This window comes from Sylvia atricapilla, unplaced genomic scaffold (genome assembly GCF_009819655.1).
Source record: "Sylvia atricapilla isolate bSylAtr1 unplaced genomic scaffold, bSylAtr1.pri scaffold_84_arrow_ctg1, whole genome shotgun sequence".
In the NCBI taxonomy this organism is placed as follows: domain Eukaryota; kingdom Metazoa; phylum Chordata; class Aves; order Passeriformes; family Sylviidae; genus Sylvia; species Sylvia atricapilla.
Genome location: NW_027077165.1, coordinates 6442 through 33520, shown reverse-complemented (window position 1 = coordinate 33520; position 27079 = coordinate 6442). Strand labels below are relative to the sequence as shown.

Below are 27079 nucleotides of genomic sequence, written 5' to 3'. Positions count from 1 at the left end.
TTTTTTAATATCTATATAAAAAATAATGAGCGATTTACAGGTCTTTCTCTAGTCAGAACTTCAGAAGTCTGTATAAAGGTGCTGTACAATATACAAACATTTACACCCGGTACATCCATACATTGCGTAGCATTCCAAGGCCACATGGCTAAGTCTGATACAGGAAGTACAGATATGAGGTCTATGGAAGGAGAAATCACACACAGGTAAGACATTATCAGGTCACATGAACATATGGAAAAATAGAGAGGAGTTGATGGCAGCAAGATCATCTCTCAGTGGGGCTAATTCATCTGGAATTAAAGGACTGGATCTGTCACCATACTCGGTGGTCGGGCTGAGTCCACATAGCTCAACATAAACCAACTTCTGGCAAAGAACCACAATATCTACACTGGCTACTTCAGAGTATTAAATATTTAAAAGTCATAATCCACCCAGGGAGTATTCGTATGTGTCATGCTACACAGCAAACCTGGTGTCAATGGCTCACCCGGTGTCGAGCAGGTGAGCACAGTTCAGAGCTGCTTTAAAGCCTTTTGAATTCCCAAAGTCTTAGTTTAAAAGCTGTTGGAGCAGTCAGCTGTACTTGTGAAGAATTCCACTCAGAACTGCCTCACTGTGCTCTGTCAGCCTTTAAAAATATTTAACGTTTCAAAGCCAAAACGAGATATTCACTTGCAAGGAGTAAATCATGTTTGCATTTTAGGTAAGTAAAGCTCAATCATCTACTCTTCTTTTTCCACCAAACTGGACCAAAGGTCTCCTTTAACCGCTTTTGTGCGGTCAATAAAAATCTCAGATGTCGGGAAATCATCACTAAAACCGTGAATAAAATAACACCCTTCCGTTTCTGCTGTTCTTACAGCTGTAGGAGTGATGTGTTGGTAGGCTCTGGTGGTAACATCCCTCTTTAAAATACCTCTGCCAGCCCAAACCATACATGGTGTGTCTTCTGTATCCTGTTTGTCATCAACACTCCTTGATCATGTATTCATAGTAAATAGGGGAGAGTTCTAAAACATACAAGCAAGAACGTCACTGAAAAAGCTGCTCTGGCAGCTGAGTCTGTCCTAAGGTCAGTTCTTACCTCTATAGAAGGAAAAAAACCAATCCCTAACTAACATTAAACCATCAAAGATGAGACTTCAGTATCAGTTCCACACTGAGGTTGAGGGCGTCGTGGTGCCACGAGTGAAACCAAAGGAAACTGAGTTATTTAACAGAACCCAGAATTTTGTGTCCTCTCACAGATGTTTGCAACCGAAATCCCTGTGAATGAATCGAGGAACTGAAGTAATTTTGTTGTGTCAGAAATAGCAAAGCTACAAACTTATGTCAAATAACATATTTAGCTACAAGGTTTTGTGTATGAGCTAAGCAGCATCAGCAGCTCATTTGCTACCCTGGAACTGAGAGAACCACCTCACTCATGTTCTCCCTCACCCAGCAAGAACATGTGGGTTTCCTGATGTAAACATGCAACCTGCTCTAGAGAAAACACTCGTTTCAGCCCAAACCTGCCTCATCTGTGACTGGAATCCAGGTAGGAAGGGTTAGATTGACTGGCTACAGTAGACAGCTTGGAACGAGAACAGAAGTGAGTCAGGATCAACATTGGCAATAGAGGCATTAAATAACTTTGTTCAGAGTTCACAATACTAAGGGAAGCTGCAGCAGTGCAACACTGGGAGCAGCAGACATAGTCTGCAAAGGGACACAGGGACAGCAGCTCATGGAAGGGTTTCACTGAAGCAATCTGAAAAAAATCCTTCATGGAGCTTACATAATTTAAGAACAAATCAAATAAATTCCCCTCTCTAACCAGTTTCTGAGGAAAAAAAAAAAAAAAAAAAAGAGACAACTGCATGAGAAGAATCAATGCTTTAAATGATCCTTACTGAAAAATTGATCAAAACATGTTCTAAAAAACATTGTCTGTCAATCAGTCACACCCGTTTTCCAGGCACCCCTGCTGCTGGAGTGCCCTTACAGCCACTGGGGACCCTCCATGGCCCAGGAGTTATCAGTGTTTTCCTTACTGGAGAATTCTGCTCAGTTTGCAAAGTTCCATCTTTTGTTTCATTGAGCAGCTCCACCTGTCTCTCTCCATGGTGTCTGTTCAGCCTAAGAGCTTCCTGTGTTTCCCCCCTCTGTTTCTCCACAGAAAGCAGAGGAATATTGGAAAGGCTGGAGGTTTTGAATCTGCTGGAACCTGTGTCTCCAGAACTGGACTTGGTTAATAAATCATCCTCAGAGGCATTTCTCCTGGAGTCCCTGAAGGGAGGGTTGTGCCCACCAAACGCTAGGTAATGTTGGTCTGCAGAACACCCTTCTGTCTTTCCTGGGGTCTTCTGCTTCATCTCTTTCCTGGTGACTTCTGGTTTACCTTTCCCACCTTTTGAGTGCTCAACAGTTGCCTTATCACCATGGGATGCTCTACCTTGCATCCTTCCCACCGTTTCTGTGCTTCCTGGCTTGCCGAGATGCCTTTGGGGACTTGCCGACCTTCCTCGATTTCCACTGGAAGACTCCTTTTTGTCACTATTTTTCATCCCTATTTCTGTCGTTTTACTCTCACTTCTAGAACTGTCAAATTTATGAGAGAAACTGTTTTTCTCAGGGTCCCCTTTCCTGGGGCTGTGGAATCCCACGTGAGAGTATCCTTCAGCAGCCCCTGACTTTGCCGGACTGGCAGATCTGCCCCTTCTGGTCCCTACTTCTGAACTACCTTTAGTGATTCCAAACCCAGGACTTGAGGGACATTCCCATCGGTTCTTTGTTCTCTGGGGAGAAGACCGATGCTTCCTCTCCCACTGGTTCTCAGTTGAAGTGCTTATCTTGTCAGGCACAGTGTTGTCTGCTTGTTCCAGTTCCTCTGACAGCTGAACTTCAGTTAAAGCTTCTCCTGGTACTGCTAAGTAACACACTTCATATGGGGAAGCAGAATGGGAAGATGAAGATAATAATGGTGACTGTTCGTCATATATTACATTTGATGAAGCAGGATTGTAGCTATCCCAATCACCTGGAAGCAAACGGCAAGAGATTTGATTAAATACACAAAAAGTAATAATCAGCAAACTACTGAGTTCAATTCAAAAAACATTACAGAGTGGCATGTTTTCAAAGCTTTATTTAGCCAGATTTCTGTATTGTGTTGTTCTACAACAACCCTGAGGATATGATTTTGGGGGGGAAAAAAAAAAATCTAGTGCTCAGAATGCTGGATCCCTGCAGAACCGCCATGGTCTCAGATCAAAACAATTTTAGAGCCTACACAGCAAAATTTCAAATTAAAAAGTCCCTGACCTATGTTGTTTAATAAAACCAAACAAACTAGAACTGCTATGCCTAAAGAAATCTGAAACAGGTGAAAAGTTTGGGTTACTCATAGCTTTGCACTTTAAAAATAGGAAGAGGTGAAACAAGACATGCAGATTTACCAAGTCTTTAAGGAAAAACCAAGAAAAGCACTGAAAGCCCTTAATGTTGCTCAGGTTTCACGTAGGGACACAGACTGGAAGGAGCCAAACCTGAAGGTGGAAGAGAAAAAGCCCAGAAGTACATACAAAAACAAACAAAAAAAAAAATCAAAGAGTACAGCAAGCAAGATTTCAATCAGAAATGTGGGATTAACAGCAAGGCAAGAGGCAATAAACCCATCCCCACTCCACCGCTTTGTTTGCCTCATCCCAGGCCCCGCTCTAGACAGAGGGTTGGCCTGAACATGGTTCCCTTCTGTCTGATTCTGTTTCTCCCTCAAGCTCAGGGAAATTCTGTGACCAGCAGGGCCAGGAGTGATGCTCAGGACCCTTCTCTAGCTTGTGGGAGGAAACAAATTGAGACATTTCTAAGCAGATTTTACCCTATGAGTGAATGCCAGTAAGTGACTGAACACACAAAGTTTTTCATAGCTCAAACTGTGTGTTTGGGATTTTGAAAGGATAAACTCAGGGTTGGTCACTGTGACTGAAAAACTCCTTATCAGGAAGCAACCCTACAATTTAGGAAGCTTAACCATCAGCACCTTGCTGTCAGCACCAGGGGTTACAAAGACTAAAATGCATGTTCAGGAAATGAAACGTTCTTGGTTCTAAAATGCTGCCACTGCCACAAGTCTCTGATTTGAAGTCTTGGGACTGAGTTGGACCCAAAGTCATCAGTTCTGAACTCTGTGGCTCCTGCAAACATTTGCTCTGCTGTCCTTCCTGCGGTGTGGGTTTTTTTTGGTGTGGGCTTGTTTGTTTGTTTGTTTTGTTTTTGTTGGGTTTTTTGTTTGTTTGGGGTTTTTTTTGGCCAACAAAGTTGTGGTTTCCTTTTGTAGATGCAGAAATCACCTTGAATCAAACCAAATCCCTTTGGACAGTAAAGTTGTCCCTTTCCTGCTTTCTGAAATTTTGGCTTTGAAAAACAAAGCATTTTATAATTTAGAAGGCTAAAACCAGAAGTAAATATCTACAGAAACAAAATTTTAATAGTACTGTAGCACAGAGAAATTTCATCTAAATTAAAAGGTAATCAGGGTTAATCAGCATATTTTTATAGAAAGACTTGATTAGCTTGGACAGAGCTGAAAAACTAATTAGAAATATGGAATAATTTCAGATTCTGCAATACTCCTACATATTTGTCATGTGTTAATTTTACTGCAAACATTCCTCGTATTTGAAAACAGGTAATTTTCCATTTTTGTATTTTAATTTTTAATTTAATTCAGTAATGAATGCACAGCTGTCACAAAGGCAACTGCCAACTACTGCAGTGAACAAGATGCAGAATTATCTCCTCATCCCACTCTACTTCCCTGCCTTGCACCCTCAATACCAAACAGCCCTTGAGACAACATACTGTGATCTGGTATCAATCCAGTCCCTGGTCTCAGCAGCAGCAACACTTTATTTCCTCCAGCCTGAATCAGCTCAATGGCTCGTGTGTGAGTGATTCCTTGGGTAGGTTCTCCGTTAATTTCCACAATTTGGTCACCAACCTGAGGAAAAAGGAGCAGCAGATTAGTCTTTGGGAATCTCTGACACTCTGAGCTGGTTTTTAATTTAGAAAGAAAAAATAATAAAGGCAGATGTTTCTGTTTTCCTTCTTGTGCTAAAATGCAGTGGGCATTAGTGACACTGCACCATGGATGACAAACAGGATGTGACCACAGGGTCTGGGGGTTCAGGGATGCACAGAGGTCATCTGCTCAGGAGAAGATTCCACACACCTTAACCATATCTTCTATTTATTTACAAGTGATGAGGCAGATACAGAATGTGCTTGAATGTATTTTCATTCTAGATCACGGTGTGGAGGCAGCACAAGGATCAATGACATCACATCTGTCTGGGGTCACCTTATCCAGGGGAGGACACAGCACCTTCCCTACACCCCCTGCCTGAAGCTGAACACAGCACGAACGAGTTTGATGTAGGGAAAGGAATTGTTATTTCAGGTTGGCGAGATCAGCGGTGAGGTCCTTGAGCCAGTAAACAACTCTCACAGGTACCAGATAGGTAATTTCAGCTCCCGCTAACTTCCCCTGCTGCTGGAAAGGGACTGGAATAGCACACCTTAAAAAGAGTTCTCTATTAGGGGAAATTGGGAAAAGAAATGGGAAAAAAAGGGAGCAGGAGCCTATCTGGCACTGCACACAGCAGTCAACAGATGTCACTAGTGTGTAATATCAGCAGCTTAAAGAGGCTTCCTGGGTTTTGTTGAAGACACTCTGTCAAAGGAGGTCACCACTCTGGGCAAATTAATGTATCGTCTGCAGCAACAAATTGATTAGAAGAAGCCAAACTTACGTGGACTCTCCCATCCTTGACTGCCGGCCCATCCTCAGCCAGACGGAGGATGAATAAGCCCATGTTGTATTCCTTCCCACCCCGGAGGCTGAATCCAAACCCTCGAGGGCCCCTTTCCAACTCCACTGGGAAACAGCCAGGATTCTGTGCAGGAAGTAAGAGAGGAAAAAAAAAAGAAAAAAAAAAGAAAAAAAAAAAAAAAAAAAAAAGAAAAAAAAAAAAAAAAAAAGAAAAAAAAAGAAAAAAAAAGAAAAAAAGAAAAAATAAGAGAGAGAGATGAGAACCTGTAGGCAGATTTAGCCTTCTGTTTTTCTAGAAAAACATTTCAATATTTCTACATTTTGAGCATTTAAACTGCATTCATCCCAACTCTGGGGCGATTCAGGGTAATGGTTTTAATGTAAGTCTAAACATTCAGAACATCATTCCTTCTAAGTCTGAGATAGGCACAAAATTCTTGGAGAAACTTTGCCAAAGGGTCTGTAGTCGCTCCATCACAATCATTTTGTGTTTCTTTCATAACTATAATGACTGTTCAACTACCCTAAGGAGATAATGGCAATTAAGAGCAAAAACATTCTGTGAGACACCTTGGTACATTCTTATACACAACTGCTCTACCCATATCCAACAGGGAAATGCTTTAATGTTCTGCTTTTGAGAACTCTGCGGCAATGTCACAAGAGTGCTTCGATGGATGAGTATTCCTTATGTCTCCACATACTGTGGATGGATTTTTGTACCTGGGAATGACGGCTGCCAACACCTGAAGCAGTGTCTGACTGTGCCATGTGCTTGTGCTCGGGCCAGGGCTGCCGGTAACTACCACCAACTTCTTTTCCAGTTTCACCTTCTGTAGTTCCCCTACAGTGAAAGGATGTGGATGTTACCTTCACATTAATCCCTCTAGTCAAGCTTTTCTCACCATTCCCAGCCCCATTTCCCAACCTGTCAGGGTTGATCGGTGCCAATCCCAGTGGTCGGTGTTGTGGGGCCGGGCTCTGCTTGGCCGAGTTTGTTCCTGATGGAGGACCACGTTGCTCTAAAATCCAAACAACATTAATAGTCACAACTTCACAAATCTACAGCCAGGACAATGGTCGCCACCAGTGCTGGGGCTACTGCTGCCAAGGAACTGCAGTTGTGACACCTTGAGATGGGCTGAGCTGAGCTCATGCGGGCACAACAGAGAGATTTTCCAAGCCAGGAACACAAGTACAGCTCATTAGCTCCATGGAATAAATTATTAGGAAATTTATTCTTTATTTTTATTCTTTTACTCTGCTTTTCCTCAGGAAATACCAACAGAATTGGATGGATCCTAACATGAACAGAAGGGTTTTAGCCTGTGTGCAACTTGACAAACACCACAGAGGATCAGCGTTGATCAGATCCATGAAATTGGTTCAGAGATTCAGTATCATAAAATTTTAAAAAGAGATTAAGAACAATGTCCATTTGAGAAACACTCCTCTGTAAAGGTAAGGGACTGCAGGAGAAATGGGGATTTGGAGGTGAAGACCCTATCAAAGAAAGGGAAATTGCCGAGTCATTTAAGGCACAACAGAGTTTTCCACTGCCCAGCTCCAGGCAAGGTGAGGAACTGGTCCCACAGCCACACTGGACGGAGGAGTTCACTGGCAGGCAATCAAGAGGAAATTTCAAGTGTTTTGCCTTCTCCCTAAGTTAAAAATGAGATTTTAATAAAACCATTTAAAATAGCTTCCTATTGTTTTCCCCTCCATGGAAAACACTGTTAGCGTGCATTTTACAAAAAATCCAGTGAATTTCTGGAAAAAGCACCATGACATACTCACTTAAGACTAAAGAACCACAGTCTATGCAAAAAGCTGCCTCTTAGCTAGAACCTTATGGCAACCAATGGCAAGCAGCTGCCCAAGATGGACTTTTGTGCTCAAATATAAACTAGTAAGTCCCATCCTCGAAAGGGGTTAAAAAAAAAAAAAGTCATTCCCAGCACCAAAACTAGAGATGTTCCAACCCCCTTAGGTGCAGCACGTTACTGCACTTCTTAATTAAGAATGAACAAATTCCACTAAAATAAAAAAAGACTCAAGATTGTTAAGGGAAGGGAAATCTAAAGCATCTTACACTGAGTTTCTTAGGTATGTGAGACCTCCCGAGCCCTCCACAGAACTGCTTGGTGCTGTTCCCCATGACATGCCTTAAAGAGGTTTTTCTCTAGAGACAAAATGTCAACTTTTGCTCCTGGTTTATCCTCAGATTTTTAATTTAGAAGCATAGGCAAGAAAAACGCCATCTGTTTGTACAAATCCCGCAGCCCTCTCTGCAGCCTCCTCTTGTGTGTTCCCAGCTAATACATGACAAAAGCTGACAGGCTCTTGCTTTTGTGAAAAATGTTAAAGAATCTCTTCTGGCGCATGAAGGGAATTAATTTATTCCCATGAAAAGCAAAGATCACAGGTCTCCGAAAGCCTGAGGGGAGGGAAGCGGAGCAGGCAGAGGTTTTTTCGCCACTCTCAGAGGACAAAGCTGGGGAACAGCAAACTCTATCAGGGTTCCTGCCTTCTGAGGCTCAACAGCTTCTAGCAAAAGGGCTTTTTGTGTTTTTGGAGCTGTATCCTGGATTTTCCTGGGTGTGAACCAGCCCTGAGAGGCTCAGCTCTCTCTCTGAGTGCCTGAAGCCCTGACTCACCCACAATGCATGCTGGATTCCCCCGCCACACAGGCTTCTACTGTGAGCTAAACTCTCTTTCTTCAGCTACATCAAGGGGAATTCTGAAACAGAGATATATTCCTGCTCCTGTGGAACCGGTTCTGCTTCTTTCTCCTTCACTGTCAAAAAATTCTTTGCATCTGAAACACACCAACTCCAGCTCCTCTGGAGCCATGCATTTTTTTTTTTCTGACTGATCTTCACTCTGGTTTTACCACCTGCTACTGAGGGCTTCTTTCCTCTCTTTGTTGAGTCCCCCCAGGTTCTGGTTTTATCTCTGTATTTTCGCTCCAAATCTGTAATTGAGGCAGTGGGAAAGGTATTCACACAGAGTCCATGTAAGGTCATGCATAAATAATGGGTAGAAATAGGATATTCAGAAAACTTATTTTGAAAACAAGTGGAAGGTGTTCCTGTCCACGGCACGGAGTAGAATGAAATGAATGGGCTTTCATGTCCTTTTAACCCAAACCAGTCTAGATTTAACCCAAACAAATCTAATTCAACCAACTCAGACTTCAGTTGCTTTATAAACATCACCCATGGCAACTGCTTTGAAGTGTGTCCCTTCAAACTGGAATAAACCAGATTTGATAAAAAAAATCTTAATAGAAAAATAACTTACAGAGGTCTCTGTACTTCAAGCATTAACAAAAAGGAACATCAAGTCTTTGAAATCCTGTGTTACAGGCTGAGATGGAACATTAAATATTTGCAATGAATGTGAAATTAGAAATCCATCTGCTGGCTTTATTCACAGCCTGGCTCTAGGTATTTCTTATTTAAAAGGTGAAGAAAACCAACTTTCTGACAAAATAATGATAGGGAGTTTAATTAAAACCATAAGCAGCACTCAAGAAAAATCCAGGGTGGGAAAACTGCTTTTCTCTCCAAATTACTGGATTTTATATATTTTCTTTTTTGTCTAGAAACAATACCACAGTGCATGCAGTGTTATATGGGAGCTGTCATTAAGTCATAGTCTCTGAAGTTGGGACTTTGCAGTCTCTAGGACTCCTTTTGCTGCCCAGGTGACACAGCGGGTTTTGCAGGTCCAAGATTGGCAGGAAAACCCTGTCAAGGTTTTCTTCCCATGTGGTGGGATGTCATCCCGTTCCAAAGGGGAGCTGTGGCAGACAGAATTGTAGCATGCCTCTGTTGCAGGGATGCAGCATTAGGGAATCTGCATCTTTTAACGAAGGAGAAAGCAAAAACTCAGGGCTTAAATGGAGAGATTTGAAAAGCAGGAGTCCCTTAGAGCAGGGACAGAGCATCCTGGCAGCACCAGCCTCATTGAGAACAGAGCTACAGCAGCACGTGCAGCAGCAAGAGCCAGGCCCTGAGCTGGGGTGAGAAGATTTTATCACTAAGCGTCCTTCTGTGACTGCTGCAGCCCCCTGAGGAGGGGTCACTTCTCTTTGGCTGGAGAATACAAGGTCTGGACGTTTGTATGTCAGCAGCACTATCTCACACATGAGAACTTCTCTCGCTCCTCATTGCATTGTTAATACTTCTAGCTTCTTTTTGGGTACAACCACCTTGTTATAGTAGCTCTCTCTCTCTGTCCCACCTGCCTTCAGCTCTTCTAGAGTGAACACATGAGCTTCCAACTTAGTCAACTTCCAGAAGCTCATGATCCCCATGGGTCCCACCCAACTCAGGGTATTTTAAGATTCACTCTCCTTAATTTCCAAACATCTTCAAATACTCCACTTAAGCCAATAAACTTCATCAGTGATAAATACCTAACTTTGATAGTGTAGTGGCACCTTCCTTACCTTCCTCAGCCACCACCGTGAGGGTCACCACGCTGCCTGCATCCTTGATGAGCTGCACGATGCTGTCATGGGAAAGCTCCACGATGGACTGGCTGTTTACCGCTGAGATTCTATCACCCACCTTCAGCTTCCCACACTGGTCAGCCGGGCTTCCCTCGATGACCCGCCCGATCTTGTGAGGAATCACTAGGAAACAAGAACAGGCACAGCAACACTGTAAGTATTCACAGAATTATGGAATATCCTGAGTGGGAAAGGATCCACAGGAATCAAAGTCCAACTCCTAGCCCTGCACAGGGCAACATCAAAAATCCTACCATATGCACATCAGATAAGCATCACATAGACCCAGAATTGTCAGTCACAGAATCAAAACGTGCTGAGTTGGGGGGACCAACAAGGATCATCAACTCCTGGCACTGCAGTGGATGTCCCAAAATCCAAACAAATCCCACCCTGTGCCTGAAGAGCATTGTCCAAACGCTCCTTGAGCTCTGACAGCCTTGGGCCTGTGAATGCTTCCCAGAGGAGCCTGTTCAGTGCCCCACCACCTTCTGGGGGAAGACGCTTTTCCTAATATTCAACCTAACTCTCCCCTGGCACAGCTCCAGCCATTCCCTTGGTCCTGCCACTGATCATTAGAGAGCAAAGATCAGTGTTCGTCCCTCCTCTCCTGCTCCAAAGAATGGCATTGCTTGTACAGGATCAACCTGTAAATAATGAGGAATGCTTCACTGTGAGTGAATGGACTCGTCAGCCCAATAGCACGGCCTTGTCACATACAGGGTGTTGTGCCTGAAGAAAAAAATAGGGAGGAAATGGGTCACATGTGCAAAGGGGTGAATGAGAATGTGCAGCCCCAGAGCGCACCAGATCAGTTGGTTTTACCATATATAATGTAGCTTTCCATTTCATGCATCGACCCTGATGGACGCTGTGGGCTCAGAGAGAGTTACAGCCATCCACTGTAATGCAGAAATTAGGATACATGGGCAAATGTATCTTCCTACTTGCAAACAAAAATTAACCCTTAAACATACCTAAAAAATACATCAAACTTCATCTGCCAAGGACTGACTCAGTCACGTGAGGACCTGAGCAGGGAGCCTGTGCAAAGCCATTAAAGGTGCTACACCAGCTCTGGACAGACCTGACCACTTTTCCTGGTCTCTGAGATGAACATGCACTTGTAATAACTGTCCCAAATTTCTTCCAGCTCTCCTGGCTTGGTTCCCTCAGTTCACCCCAGAGTGACATCGTGCCCTGCACAGACTCTTCCAGAAGCCAGAGCTATAGGGCCAGAACAGACAGAATGTAGAAAAGAAGAAATGTTATGAGAAGTAAAAGGAAAAAAGACTGTTTACAGTTCCTTTCCCAGAGATGATCACAGATGCAGAACTAGAGACAACTATGCCCAAGCCACGTCCGTATCTCACAACTGCCACACCAGACCAGGCTACTTCTTGATTTTGATGATCTTCCTAGACAAACACACTCAATGATGCTAACAACTTCATTGCTTTCCACCAAATACTGTAGACTCTACTTCCTCAGATCCTCAAAATAAGAAATTGTACCTGATTAGGTAATGTAAAGCCAAGGTTGAAACTAACTATGCTTCCATAAAAAGCCAATGAATTAATGCAACATGACTACGGCTTCACAAATATCTACATCCCAAAAATGCTGCTCTGAGATAAGCGCACACTCTGGGTATGCATCATGTGGGATATAAATTCCCTGTTCCCCACTTACGTCACAGCTGGGTGAACAAGAGCATATATATGAAGCAAGACACATCAAGACTCAGCTGGCTGGGCTGTGCAAATGTGAGTGAAAGCTGACTATGACAGAAGCACTACCATTGCACAGGAAGGGACATCCCTAGAGAAGCTGCAGTGAGGCCAGGCAGGGGCAGAGCCATCAGGACATGGCACTTACCCCCAGGAGGAGGTTTGTTCTTGGAGGTGAGGATGACGAAGCCAAACCCTTCGTTCTCCTTCCGCTGCAGGCGGACGTCGTAGACCTCTGGGCATGGTTGGTTGGCAAAGTCGACACGGTTCAGCCGGGGAGAGCCGTTCTGTGTCAGAACAGGCTGTGGCTCCTCCTCCTCTGCCTGCTTTTCCCCTTGCAGGGAATGGACAAACAACTAATAAGGAACAATCAGTCACACCAATAAACTTCAGCACAACCCTGAAGCTCAGCTGTCAGTGCCAGCATGAGGTGGTAACAGCAGTTGCTAACCAGAGCAGGGGGCCCTTGTCAGCTGTAAATCCCACCCCAGATTTGTCATTCATGGAGCCACAGACTAATCTTCTCTAAACTGTTGATCTGGACACTGATCTAGAACTGCAGTATCTCAAGATCCTGACCTGAAACAGCTCTCGTTTGAATACAGTTAATCTTGCTACACACCGATGCCAAAAGACTTGAGAATACAGCACACGGAAGGTGCCCCTGCCCATGGCAGGCCATGGGACGAAAAGAGCTTTAAATGTCCCTTCCAACCCAAAGCATTCTGGGATGCTGAGACAAGAGACTGCGTTATTATGCAATTTCCACAGCGCTAATGGCTGTTCTACCTACTACCTGCAAAAAAGGCTGAAGAAATCATCCCTGCATCATAATTTTCAGAGCCTTACCTGTGCAAGCAGCGCAAGCTGGTGAGCAACAGAATCCAAGCTTATTAAATTCTGCTTTTCTCCATTTAAGAGTTATAGCTGACCCTCTTCAATCTCACACTGCTCAGCCCCAGTGCAGTAATTAAGTTCCAGAGCAGCTTCAGTGGATTTGATTACAAGCCCTAAGTGCTCTGCCTGGGGCAAGCAGACACCTACCACTAAAGAAGATCTTCCTCCGGACAGTGAGCAGCACCTGCCCATTCCGTGCAGCACTAGTCATTAAATCCAGAACTTGCTTGTGGGACTTCCCTTTCACAGGCACTCCGTCGATGCACATCAGCTCATCTGCTGCACGCAGCCTCCCATCCTTTTCCGCTGCTCCCAATGGGATTATGGCTCCGATATAAATCTGTGAGCAGAGTCCAGGGGTTTGAACAAGAACATGAATTCATCAGAACACACAGTGGTTAGAATGCAGGTGAATCTGTGCAGATGAGGTCTTCTGGGAAGACTCCTTTTTAAAGAGTACCTCACTCTGCAGCTGTAGCAGAAAATGCGGCCAGCAAGTGTACTCCGCATAAGCTGATCTAGTGGAGACAATCTGGAGTCTCAAAGCATTCACCAAACACTTCAAAAATCTTTAATCCGTTTTTTTTATGTCAGTTCTGCTCTCTTGAGCATGTCTGTCAGTTTATTAAAAAGCTCAGCTTTTGAAATGAGCACATGCTGTGTACTTATTATATATACGATTTCCTAGACATTAATGACACAAAAGCCTCTGACATTTGCTCTACTTCATTTTTTTTTTACCAAGACTGAGGTAGAATGATTGGGGAAGAAATAAAAGCTTTTGAACTAATTTAAGTTTATTTTGGAAAAGTTGTTTATAGACAGTTCCACACTTCAAGTTGCTTCAGTTGTCAGCTTTTTGGTAATTAGATAATGAATTCAAACACCATCAGTTCTGCCTACCCTCACCTCAAAATGTCCTACTAAATATAACACAGAGAAGAACAGCACACTCTATTTCATATGCTAGGTTCACTTTCAGATTCAATGGAAGATTAAGGCTAACTACAGCTAGTGCTGCTAGAGGTTAAGCAATGGTGGGCAGCTCATCAGTATACAGCACTCGAGACATCAGCTCCACACTTCCGAATGGCTATGGCCGTTATGGAAACAAAGCACCAAAAATGCTATAAAGTGCAACAGAAGTAACATTCTCTGGGTTTGCACTTTATTTTAAGTGCATGTTAGAGGGGGGAATTAAGAAAAAAAGGCTAGCACTGGATCACAGCTGGGAATGGAAAAACTGAACTCCTTCTCTGCAATCGGACGAGTCTTTGCAGATCTATTCCAAAAGCTTTTTCTCTCCACTTAACAGCTTAAAGAAAGGTCCCTGGTATATAGTGCAAGTCTTAGTGCTTCTTTCCAGAGAGAAATGTATACGCATGTTTAAAAATAGAGGAGAATCTCCTAAAACCTGCCCTTGGAGAACGGACCATGCAGGGGTGTCTGTACTGGCATTTGCCCAGCTGCCTCCAATGCAGTGCATGCTTAAAAATCCAGTTGAGAAGCAGGGAATAAAAGGGCTGTGTGTCACCATCTCAAACCTCAATTCACTGGGCTGCAAGAACAGGAACAGCCTAATGAAATTTTGACAGAAGGAGCAACTGCTTCCTTCCACTCAGTTGCTTCCCAGGATGAGTTGCTGTGCACAGCACACCAGTTGTTGAATCCGGGCACATCTTGTGCCAAGGCCACCACTGGGATCAGGTGACAATTGGCAAAAGCTGGGCACCAGCATGTCCCTTCTGAGGGCACCGAGACACAGCAACAGCTGTAGAAACACCACCAGTGTCCTCAGCCCAACAAAAAACTTCAGCCAAGTACGGGCTCAGTAGCAGGAGGGGCACAGAACTTTGGAGACCGGAGTCCACAATGAGGGGAAAAGATAGGAGTAATCTGGACCAGTTTCTCATCTCTGAAAGACTGGTAGCGAATTCATCAATTTTGCCATCACTGAACTGCCTGGATAGGATGACGGGAAATGAGGATGACAGCGTGGGATCATTCCAACAGCAGTATTATAAGCAGTTTCACTTACAGGCTGATCCGGTCCGTCCCCTCCAAGCACCCGGAAACCAAAGCCTGATTCTTGTTTTCTCAGGAAAACGTCTAAATCTCTTGTGTTTGGAGCTAAGAAAAAAAAAATAGTATTTCAAAACATGTAAGGAGCTATTTTGGATTATGCTTTGGCGGTACACTGAGTTTTCCAGTGGCAAAACACAGACACCAGAAATCACAACTACATCTGCACAGTGGACCAAGAAAAAAGCCAGTCTCTGACACAACTCAGAGCTACTTTTATAAGCAGGTCTGCTCCAGTTTACTTCAGAACCACCCTTGAGATTATTTCTGGAATTAACTGCTTTACTGAAAACATGGTTGAAACATGTCTTATCTTTTTGTTTTTCTGATTATTGTTTGAATTATGCATTACTTGAAATGTTTTATCTGCAGTAGGTTAACAAACTCAGCAACAGTCTCCATAGTTTTACTGCACATACACCAGAAGAAAAAATTCCTTCATAATGGGAATAATTTCAATTTGAAGATGATGTACTTACGTTTGTCCTCATAAATTATCTTAGACTTCAGGTAGACTTCGGAAGGGTCCAGTTTAGGAGAGCCTGGTCGCACAGCAGAAGGCGGGAAGGGCATCGGCTGCGGAATGGTATCGCTGACAGCTTCCAAACTGTCCTGCTTGTCCTTCTGAAACAGCTCACAGACACAAAATCCATCTTAAATAAAGGCATGACTACGCTTGTGGGTGCAAAGACAATGAACACCATGCAAAAGAAAAACACAGGAAGAAAGGAACAAATTTACAGCTTTTCCAGTGGGTGTGTCTGAACCAGAGTTACAGAAGTCTTCCTCACTGGTACATGAATTTCTGCTGGAGGCTAGTCTTGGATAGGGTTTGAAGTGAGTGATGTTCAGAGAGGAGCAAAGCCGGGCAGATGCTAGTGGCTACCAACACATGGGAAGAAGCGGGGCATAAAGGACAGATCACGTTTGGAGAAGAGACCGAATCCCTGTCAGGCACCTGCCAGGTTCTGGACCACAGTCCAGCACCATGGGTGCATGCTGCTCTACAGGCACTGCCTCCTGTTCTCTGCCAAGCTCCTCCCCACAAGCACCAGAGGTGCTCCCAGCATGTGCTGTTTGCTGGAACAATACACATACAGTTCAGGAGGACACACCTGGGTAGCGTGAGGTATTAACAACTCACTATTTGCCTTTTCATGATCTGACAGCTGCAACACTCATGGGGTATGGGCACCAAACATCCTTGTGGTCTCTTATCTAAATTCCGAATCGATTATGCACTAACATAACTCTAAATACTTCTCCTGGGCTGAAACCTAGCCTGGAAAAACTGGCATGCGGCAGTGCATCCTGAACCACAGCAGGAGGAGAACAGAAACAGATCTGCCCTTTCACCAAGAGCAGAAGAAACTGCCAAGAGCCATTCAGCAGTTTGACACTTCTTGTATGTTTATAAACACAAGAACTTGCCCTTTTTAAGTGAATTATTTTGCCACGCTGCTTAATGCCACTGATCATCGAGTGCTCTCTGGGCTGTTGCTCCCTTTAAGTGTGCTGGAATAGAATGCCAGTCCCCAAGTCCAAACTATTTTTAGCACATTGCCATGGGATATATGCTGACAGGGCCAGGGCCCTCCAACTGCAGGGATTTCTGCTGTGATTTATTCAGTGTGGGCAGCTGGATGCTTGCAAGGAACAGAATCTGAAGATCCTATTAAGCACTATTGTCTTTGAGCATGCTGAACATGTGTGCTTGTGTCATCCTACTGCTGGGATACAACTAAGGTTGCACTTAAACAGCAGGATAAAGATAGAAACAGAAGTTAAAGCTGTGTTCTGGTTAATGGGGTTTTCCTAAATTGCCTGGATGTGTTCTGTAAAAGAAGCACTTTTAAAGAAGTATCTGTGTTCGACCAGCCTAATTTACAACAAACCTTCATAATAAACATAAGCATTTATATCAACATTATTAAATCAGAGGTGGTTTTATTTAGACCAAAGATTCTTTACTGAGCTAATAGATATTAAATATGCCTCGACAGATAACTTCCAAGAGCAATGAGTATCGAGCTAGGAATGTACAGCTCCGTAGAGATTTGCTGAAAATATGGATCCAAAGATAAGCATTTCCAGAAGGGAGCACCAACCAGTCCATTAATTCTGTGAGAGGACTGAGATGAATCAAAGGATCATAAACTTCCTTTAGATATCCCATATCATTTTTATAATTAGCAATGAAAAAACCAGATACTGTATTTTGTTTCCCTTTCAATGCGTACTCTGACAGCAGCTACTTGGACACAGAATTTAGGCCTACCAAGCAGATGTGGTTTTGCTAAACTATCTTGCAGGTTATCACAGGCACTAAAATCCAGAGGAAATGAGATTACAAAGCAGGTCAGAAACCAATTTAAATACATCAACAATACTCACTCCTTTGGCAACTTTAGTAGGTGAGGGTGGACCTGAAGAAAATGAAATGTAATTTTAATAGCAGGTTGCAAGAAGTTTCAACAACATTACAGCAATTTAATCAGCTTCTCCTGGGGTGAAAATAATAGCGGTTGATTCACTGTGCCTTTAAATGGTAAAGTGACCAAAACCATCAGTTTAGAGAAGTCTCAATTAGAACTGAAAGCTACACGACAATGAAAAATATCTATTTCTCTTTTTCCTAGAAACTGGTCAGCCAAGTCATCCCACAGTTCATGGGATAAGGAGACTTATGAATTTGTCTGAAGGAAATTCACTTGCCACAAATAAACCTAATCATTTCCTTAGCTGACAAAGCAATAGTAGCATTTATACAGAAAAAGATCCGGAGACTTTTGTAAATGCCAGTGGCTGAAGTCAGTGTTACAACAAGGCCTGAAGGGACACTGAGCAGCCACGAGCTGCTTCATAATCCATTCAGATTCAGCTTACTTTGAAAGACATGCACTATCTACTACAGTTTTTGGGGAGAAGATGCATTCTGGTCTGTGACTGACAATCAAGCAAGAGGTATGAATATGCAAAGGAAAAATCAGAATTTTTTTCTGCTATTCCCAGTGATCAGCCTCACCTCTTTGCTAATGCTTCCATCTCCTGCGATCCCCTGTTCATTACAGACACAATTACTGGAATACCTTTGGAGAACCTCACAAAACTCAGTCCATCATATGCTTTGCATTATACTGGAGACCACATGTTTGCTTTAGCACTCCCCAGAGACTTGGAAGAGACAGTGCATAAACATATCACCATGTAATTTTTGAGCAAGAATATCTGACGAAAAAACCAACTGAAACCCCAAACAAAATCCCAGCAACGCACTCTCAGCCTAAATACTCAGGGCTATAAATCAAACTTAGAACATAATGGCTCAGAGGTATAATGAGTTGCTGCTTAGCTGTCAAGACTGGACACTATTTAGGTACCCCACTAAAACAGGACTTTAAAAAGCTTATAACCAACATGACAACTGCAATTTTGTCTGTACCTCCTCTTAAGATAAGCAGGGGCACCTCTGCTCCTACTGGAAACTGCTTGAGCACCTCCACCACCTGCAAGTGGGTCAAGTTCTGCACATTCTGATGGCAAATCTCCTTGATGACGTCCCCTTTCTGTAGGCCTTGGCACCACTGGCTGTCCAAAATCATCTTCACCTTCTGGCCTGTGGGACTATCTGCAATGGCAAACCCAAAGCCTTTAGGCCCTTTCACCAGAGGGATGGTGACCAGCTCTGGTTGAGAGCCCCCTGAGGAGGCAAAGGAGACCCTCTGCTCTGCTGAATCCACGTAAGGGCCATTCAGGCGACTGTTGACCAACATTTTCCCATTCTGGTCCAACACAACTGTTCCTGCTACTAAATCTTGACTGGACACGGAAGCATCACCCTTGGCCACCGGCGGGCTGTTAATGACAGGTGTGGCTGTCACGATATCCACCACAGGGTCTTCGTTGTCATCAGGAAGAGGGTACCCACGACATAAAGTCATGTTCACATACTGATTGATGGGAATGAGCTGAAACATCTGGACAACATCTGCATGGGTATGGCCAAGGACACAACTTCCATTTATGTCCACGATGACGTCACCTGTAACAAAAGAAGGTTCGACAGTGTCAAAAACAGAAGCAAAACCTTCAACAAAAGCCTACCTTGAGGAAATCACAGTGCTGTCTTCAAACTGATAACTAGTGTCTGGGATATTACCTCATGGCTAATATTGCCAAAAAGCATGAAGGATTTCCTCTTTGCATTTATTCTATTTCATCTTAGGACACAGTGTGCTAAATATATAAAGTTTAATCTGCAGCAGATTTAAAAAATGATACTGTACAGCCATGGGAGATGAAGCAGAGCAGAGTAATGTGCTTGCACATTACAGCAAGCAGATGTCTTCTACTTAAATTCATATTGCACAGCATCCTAAACCCAATGAGGAATAAATCGGATTTTTTTGGCCGTGTGTTTATTTTAGGACTGGCTGAACTTAAGCTAGGACTGCATACACACACGCTCCATACTCATGTGCTACTGCCACATGTGGCTAATATTCTTGTGGCCATTTTCAAAACGAAGCAATGTGGATTTCAGATCCCAAAAACTTGTTTTGTGTTTTCATCACTTGGATGTGAAACTCTGCACGTGCGGTACAATATGCCCTGCAAACTGTCCTATCCCTTTAATGCCTAGGCATCAGTAACACAGCATCTCTCTTATTCCGTAAACTACAATCTGAATATCTGCACATCTTTTCATTACAACAGTTCAGCAGGACAGCTCTCATTTTTGCAGAGGTGTTCTGCAAAACAAGTTCTACAAACAAGTTCAAACAACACATCAGCAACAAAACAGGGACTTGTTCCATTTCGTAAGTAAATAGTATTATCATTCAAAGTATGAACTCTTCTACTCATTTGAAGAGTAAGAGTTTATGTTATACATAAAGAAGCATTTTGCCCCTAATATGCAAACTAGAGGTTATAATAATGTTCTAGGCAACTTAATTACGCATGTAATAACCATGAAAAAATGTGAAAGTCTTCATGGATTGCAGGAACCCTCATCCATCTTCTCTCCTCACTCGTCCAGCTCAACAGGACTTTGCTTCCTCATTCCGGCTGTGGGTTTTTTTTGCAGTTTTAATAATCGGTGTCATGGTCTTTAGTAGTAACGAGGCAAAACAGACCAGGATTCAAACAAATTATTTTCACTTTACTTATATAGAGAGAAACCATTCTATGAATAAACATGAAGACAAGTGTCTCTGCTAAAGCAGAAGTACTGAAGTGCCCTTAAACTTGATCTTTATCTAGAATGTTGCTTTTATTCTTTTTCAGCCACTGCTCTGCACCTATCTTTCACAAATCTGAACGTATTTAATTTAGTGAGGATGTGGATGGAGTCATCCAACCCCTTGCAGCTCAGGATGTGCTCTCCAAAGTACCGCAGGAAATGGAACTTTATGGAAATAATACTTGACCTGGAGCAATTCTTCCATCTTGTGCAGCAGGTCCATCTTTTAACACATTCTTCACCTGGAGAAACTCGTCAGGCCTGTCCCCTCCAATTATTGTGAAGCCAAATCCCATGGTACTTTTTTTCAGGGTTGTTCTTATAAGTGCTCCAGTAAGCTGGGATGGATCTCGAGTGAAGACAGACGCCCCCGGTCCTTTGGAATTAGGGAATACAGAGACATAAAGACAGGAAATCAGGGTTAGTTCCAGTAAGTTTTTTGCTTATTTCTAAGGTGTCACGAAGATTAATGATTTGTTTGTTATTGGTCAGCTTCTGAAGCATTCTTAAGGGATAAAGCAAACAGACAGGAAAGTGCTACACTCATTTTCCAGCTGAATTCAGTGAACGGAAAAGAGCTTTTTTTAACAGATTGCAACAGAGCTGTATGCAAACCTCCCACCTCGAATTCCCAATTTTAATCCCTGAATACCAAGCTTAAAGTAGAACAAAAGCATTAAAACTCTAGGTGTGGTTTTACCTGCACTTCCAGATGGCTCTTTAAACCCTCCATATATTCCAAAGCTGTTTATGACAACGAGCTTCAGAACAACCAAAATGATTTTAAAGCAGTCTTAGTGTCTCGGTTAAATTTTAACATGAAAAAAATCCTTCAAAAAACCCTAAACATCTCAGAGGGTAACACTGTAATGGCTATCAGAAAGACAAAGTTGATGCCCTGAGGAATTTCAGAACTGGGTTCTTATGAAGCATACTTGCAGATAAAGATACATGTGACGAAAACCACAATACTCAGTGATACCTGATTTCGAAGGGCCAGCATCGGTCTGTCCTAGCTGTTTTTTCCGTTTGGCTTCCAATACTGGATTTTCAAACTGAGTTTTCTGGTTAATATGACTGCAGGCATACAAAAGGTATGTCAGGATTTCAACAGAAAACATTCTGACTATTTCCCAAAAAGACAACCCCAAAAAATACATCTACATACACTACCTTTTATTATGTCAGATGAATGCTCTGGAGAAATGAACAAAAAACTCTCATAACCAACAATGAAAGTATGCTTGTTCTTTCAGCAGCTTTTCTTCAGTTACTTTGAAGCAAATAAAATTTTACTCTCTTTAATCACTAGGTAGAGCTGTAATAGTTTAGAACTGAGCAAACCTGCTTTTCCTCTTCACCTGTAGTGTTTACAAACTCAGGCTTCAGCTCTTTCTTAGTAGATGTTAGAGAAGTACAGCAGAGGAGGGGAAAACCAACAAATTTGAGCATAATTCAAATACCTTGGCTTTGCAAAGTGAAAAATGTCTCCTTGTTCTCTGAAGCTACATTTTCAACTCTACCATTTTTCTTCTCCATGGTTAAGGAGAGATTTAATTTTCTCTGGCCTGAAGGAAATTCAAAAGAGCTCTTGCAGCAGTTTAGTGGTTATCGACTTGGCTCTTTGGAGACAGCAATGGTCTACAAATTATTTTTGCTCTTTTAAAGTTATCAGGTGCCACTCTTAAGTGACTGTTTTTGTTAAGCTAAGAAAAATTACATCAGCTCATTTCCATCTATACATTATTTTGGTTGCAACTTGATTTCCTTCCCCAAATGAAAAGCACTCCACTAAGATTTTAAGGTCACACCATAGATTTTCCCACATGCCAGTGCTACCAGAAGTTTGTGCCATGAGTTTGAGACCCCAGAACTCTTTTTTCCCTGGATATATTTAACGGTTTCACAGAATCACAGAATGGTCTGGACTGGAAGGAACCTTAAAGCCCATCCAGTTCCAACCCCTACCATGAGCAGAGATACCTTCCACTAGACCAGGTTGCTCCAAGCCCTGTCCACACTGGCCTTTTACTGCATTACAACCTCTGCTTACTGGATATCAAGTACTTGAGAATTTCATGCTCAATTTTTAAGTATGTCAAATCGATAATTAGCACTTACTCAACATAGTATGTCCCATATTGAGGGTCTTCTATTTTCTCCCATCCATAAGGAAGTTCTGCAATCAGAAAGACCAAGTTCTCCATTACAAGGGGAAACTATCCACAAATATCAGCGTTTTCACTAAAGAATACCTAGACTCATGAAAAATACGAGGAAAAAAATACAGGTCCCATTTTCTTCCCTGGTGAAAGGTAACAGCCTGTTCCAGGGAATCTGAAGCCCTGGAACTCTTACTCTTTCTTCCACTAAATTATGAGCCTTGTATTCAATGAAATCACACCACTTCAAGCATATAATGAAGTTAAAGACCTGTTCGTACTGAAAATTACACGCAAAAGGCTCCTTTTTATGGCAAATTCAGCATCTGGTGAGAGGGTCACAGCAGCTAATGACTGTCTGAAGGTAACAAGCAGTTACCACAGAGGTCAGCTTATCAAATTGATTGTCCTAGCTATCTTGACCATGGAAATTTAAATATTAGAATAACAAATATAGTCAGCCAGACATTTTAAGGATAAATTTGCCCTGCAATCTTGTTTAAGGTTGCCCCAAGTTTGACAGTAACAGGAACTTCCCTAGCATATGACAGCATGTTAGCCATTACTAATATCAGCATAGCTCCCCAGGGTCTGACTAAAGACCCAGTGGGTCTATTAATTTAAGTATTGTTCATTTGGATATCCTGCATCTCTGTTTAAAGTGTGCTCTTTTTATACTGTGGTGAGCTGCATGTATGCTTAATAAGCAGCAGTACACAGTCACGGCTCCAAGCTGGCTTCATTATGGATACGTGGCTGTAAGGCTGGGCAATTTTGGAGGTTGGCAGGTCATTCTGAGCCTCCTTCAGCTTTTGGAACATGTCAGACATTTGCTGAAGACAGAGCTACCCGACACTCTTTGCTAGCAGACTAAATCCCCCAGTTGTGTAGGAAATGGTTGCAGGAATTGCCTGGAGGCTACTGACCTGGAAGTCTTGAAGGCATTTAAATCAGTCAAGATTGTTCCTTTAGCTTCTGCATTCAATTACTACATCACATGCAATAGTTATCATTAGCAAGATGTATTTTGTCATATCTTCTTTGTTATTTCAATATTCTGTAACTTACAGACCTTCTCCTTCTGTCACATTCCACCTATACAACAGTTTCCAGTGAGATCATCACTCACATGCAGCCTTCTCCTTAAGAATGACACTTACTGGAACAAAACATTGCATATTATGCTCAAGAATGCAGATAAACCTTCCATTGAGCCAGATTTTACTACTCCAGGGAAAATACACCATGGACTTTCCCAGTCTAATGTAAATTCCTATTGGCACCGAATGGAAATAGCACTATGGTATTTCCTGAGCACTACGCTACCAGATCCAGATTCACATCTACCAGGGAGAAGCTACTACCACAGAAGTAATGGATTGTATCCAGCTGGAATAAACTCATATATTTATCAGTGACAGGTGACAAATGCATTGTGGACGTCTCACCTCCATCTTCACAATCTTCAGGAGCTTTGGCCTTCTTACAGAGACGGGGATCAAGCCATGTGGTTGTCTTGGTGTTGTGACTATGAGGCAGAACACATGCCAGTGAGAGAATACCCTCACACTGAATAAACTTTGCTTCAAGTATTTACTGTTGTAGGAAACTGTAGACTTCAGATAATACAACCTTTATTTGTGCTTCAGTCACAAATACTAAAAAAAAAAAAAAAAAAAAAAAAAAAAAAAAAAAAAAAAAAAAAAGGCACCAGCACACTGGAGACTCTCCAGAGTACACGGGAAGTGTTAAGAGGCACAGATCCTCTCCCTAGCCCCCAAAAGCTCATGTGGGTATAGCAGCTGTTTCTACCTGATACGAAAAAAAAGTATTTTTAGCCTCCTAATATGCTTAATTCTCAGGAAGGTTTCTGTTTCATTTTTGCCTTAGAACATATAAATGAGGCAGTTTACCGTGAGCACACATGAGCTACTTTCCTATCCTGAGCTTTCATCTGGGCTATCTGTATTTTGAAACATCCATTCCCAGCCAAAGATCACAAGCAGAGAATAAAGAATAAACAAATTCTCAAATTTCAGAGAAATTTGGTTTTCATGTTATACTTAACTTAGCAATACTCAGTCAGCTTGGTATTTGTGAAATACAAAACTTAAAACAAACAGACTTCGCAGGTGGAACTATAAGGTTTTCCTGCACTATGGCAATTGTACGGAGTGTGCAACATTAAGGACTATGAGTAAGGATCGTAACAGTAGGAATATATTAAATTCCATAAAGAAATAGAAGGAGCAAGAGCAGAAGAGAGGTGAAAGAGCAGCTTTCCAGACTGCAGCCACCAGCACGTCTCTCCTCCAAGGAGCAAGTTACTCACTCGATGAAGTAGATCATGCCAGTGTCCGTGTAGGCCATTTCCCAGTTCTTGGGTAGTGGTTCCAGGGTCTCATCCCTCGATAAATAATTTCTGAAGTCCATGTTGCTGCTTGTCTGGTTGTAGCTGGGAACAGGTTTCATCCAGTCAGGAGAATCTGAATGTTTTTCTTTGTTTTCTGCAGTTGTTCAGGGAAAGTGTTTGTCAGATGCTTATGTTGTTTCTCACAAAGAACCACCCTCTTAATCTGGCTACGAGTGGATGTCCCTGTCTGTGATGCGCATTTTTTCACTTTTTTTTTCAACTGTGAACTTTGAAAAGCTGACATGAAAATACTGAACTCTGCTCTTCCTCTGCCAAACAGAATTAACCTTGTATTATGTGTCTGAGCCTACTCTGAAAAATCAACACTGGCAGAAATCCAAGTTGACTACACTCTGCTGCTGTTTCTACACAGAGAACAGTGTTTGTAATGCCATAAAACAACCCAAAAAATCCTACTAATATTCCTCAAAAAATCAGAAGGAAATGTAGAGAAGACCCAAACTGCCAGTAAAATAAAAAACACCTTCCTACAAGCCACAATTAGGAAAAAAGATCCCAAAAATCCGTGCAGGAAACTTTAAATAGAAGCCTCTACTGTTCAGAACTGAGCTTATGCTTGATATCCTCTGTGATGTGATGATGTCCTTGACCTTCACCCAACCACCAGCCTGACCAGTGGCCCCTCTGTGGTGTTGCCAGCCCTGAAGATGACAAGATTAGGTCAGGTCTGGTCAGTGTAACTCTGTCCTAAACAGTCACATACAGGATCAGCTGCAAACGCAATGTGACAGCTCCTCTCCAGCATCAATTTTCCTCCCTCCAGATGAGTAACCATGACTGCAAAAGGAAAAGGGCATCCTGCCAATCCCAGAAAGATCCTGCTGGACACCAATCCTGCTGGACACCACTTCGGCCTCAACACACTTGGCCCTGTTTCTCTCCACGAGCTCACCCTCGGGTGGTTTCAGGCTGTGTGATAGCTCCCCTATGCAAAATCACCTGAAAATTTTACAGCATGAGCCAATGCTGCCCCTTAAACCAATCACTTCCCTAAAATCTCCTATGTACAAATTCAGTAATTGCCTCAAAATTCAACAGTAATGTTTGCAGGGTATGAATTCTACTCTGTGAAGGACCCTGTTATTTGAAGAGTGGACAAATTTTTCCTTCCCGCTCATGTAACTGGCCAATATCCAGCACCACATGTTCTTGACCAAGCAGTGCATTTTATGATGCAACTGCACATCTGGCTGGGAGAACAGCTGGCTCTTTTCAAAAGGTCATCTCAAAACCAAGTAGAAGCACCAGCCTGAATAGAAACAGCCTTCACACTTCACCTAAACTAAGGAAGCACGGATGTTATTTGTATAGTCCTTATCCATTCATACAATACTGCAGGGAATTTCTTCCCTTGTCAACCAACCTATCCCTCCGCTGCCATTGACTGCTTCCTTTTCCTCCTCTTCCTCCTCTTCAGGGAGACAACTTTCCATCCTTTGCATTTTGCTGACCGACGTGGTTCTTTTCCTCTGCGATTCAGTATCAAAATCATTGTCAAAAAGAACTTGATCCACTGGATCAGGCTGAAAGGGGCTGGGCTCTGCTGGAGGCTTTGGAGTACCGTAAAAATTACCTGAAAATGAGACAGAAACCATGATCATTGAAGCACTGATACCTGCTGAAGTCACTGGCAGTGGCTGTTACCAGTTTAGTGCCCATGCAAACATATTTTGTGAAAATTTAAAGCCTCAAAGAAGACATCAGTGCTACCAAAATCCAACCAACAGTCAAAGCCTATCTAGTCACACACTGACTTTTTGACAATGCAGCACTAGCTGTCAGAAAACAACAAGTTAACTGAAAACTTTTATCCTGCTCTAAGTTTTCTAAAGAAATAGATGGACTTGTTACTTTGCCCGGAATTCACTAATACCCCATAAAGAGACTTAGGGAGCAACCTTAGAGGAGCAAAACAGCGAAAAGCAATTATTCTTACTCTACACACTAATTAACAGTGTAACAGAAATACCGAAGTCAAAAAGCAAATTCACTTTGTAGAGAAACAAAATATTTATTTCCATAAAACCAGTTAACAAGTAATTGATTTTTAACACTTGCAATTTTCTACTGACAATACACTTGCAAAACAAAGAGGTTGATATGGCTTAATCTAAAAATTCTTTTTACTTCAGAAAAAGGAACACATTTTTCCTTTAATATTTCAATCTAAAACACAAAGGAATCATCTG

The 27079-nt window shown here is 42.5% G+C and overlaps 1 protein-coding gene across 1 annotated transcript; it reads right to left on the bottom strand.

The window, feature by feature from the left end:
* Window positions 1-2940: 2940 nt before the first annotated feature.
* LOC136375075 (membrane-associated guanylate kinase, WW and PDZ domain-containing protein 3-like) lies at window positions 2941-26408 on the bottom strand. Its single transcript, XM_066340439.1, has 19 exons — window positions 26254-26408; window positions 24789-24963; window positions 23905-23984; window positions 22416-22473; window positions 21277-21371; window positions 20482-20670; window positions 18492-19091; window positions 17444-17475; window positions 15529-15673; window positions 15006-15097; window positions 13115-13307; window positions 12219-12404; window positions 10278-10463; window positions 6750-6843; window positions 6545-6665; window positions 5802-5945; window positions 4852-4990; window positions 3447-3536; window positions 2941-3028 (listed from the first exon to the last, which is right to left on the bottom strand). The coding sequence occupies exons 1-18, from the start codon at window positions 26330-26332 to the stop codon at window positions 3487-3489; spliced, it is 2658 nt and encodes an 885-aa protein (XP_066196536.1). The 5' UTR covers window positions 26333-26408; the 3' UTR covers window positions 2941-3028; window positions 3447-3486.
* Window positions 26409-27079: the final 671 nt, after the last annotated feature.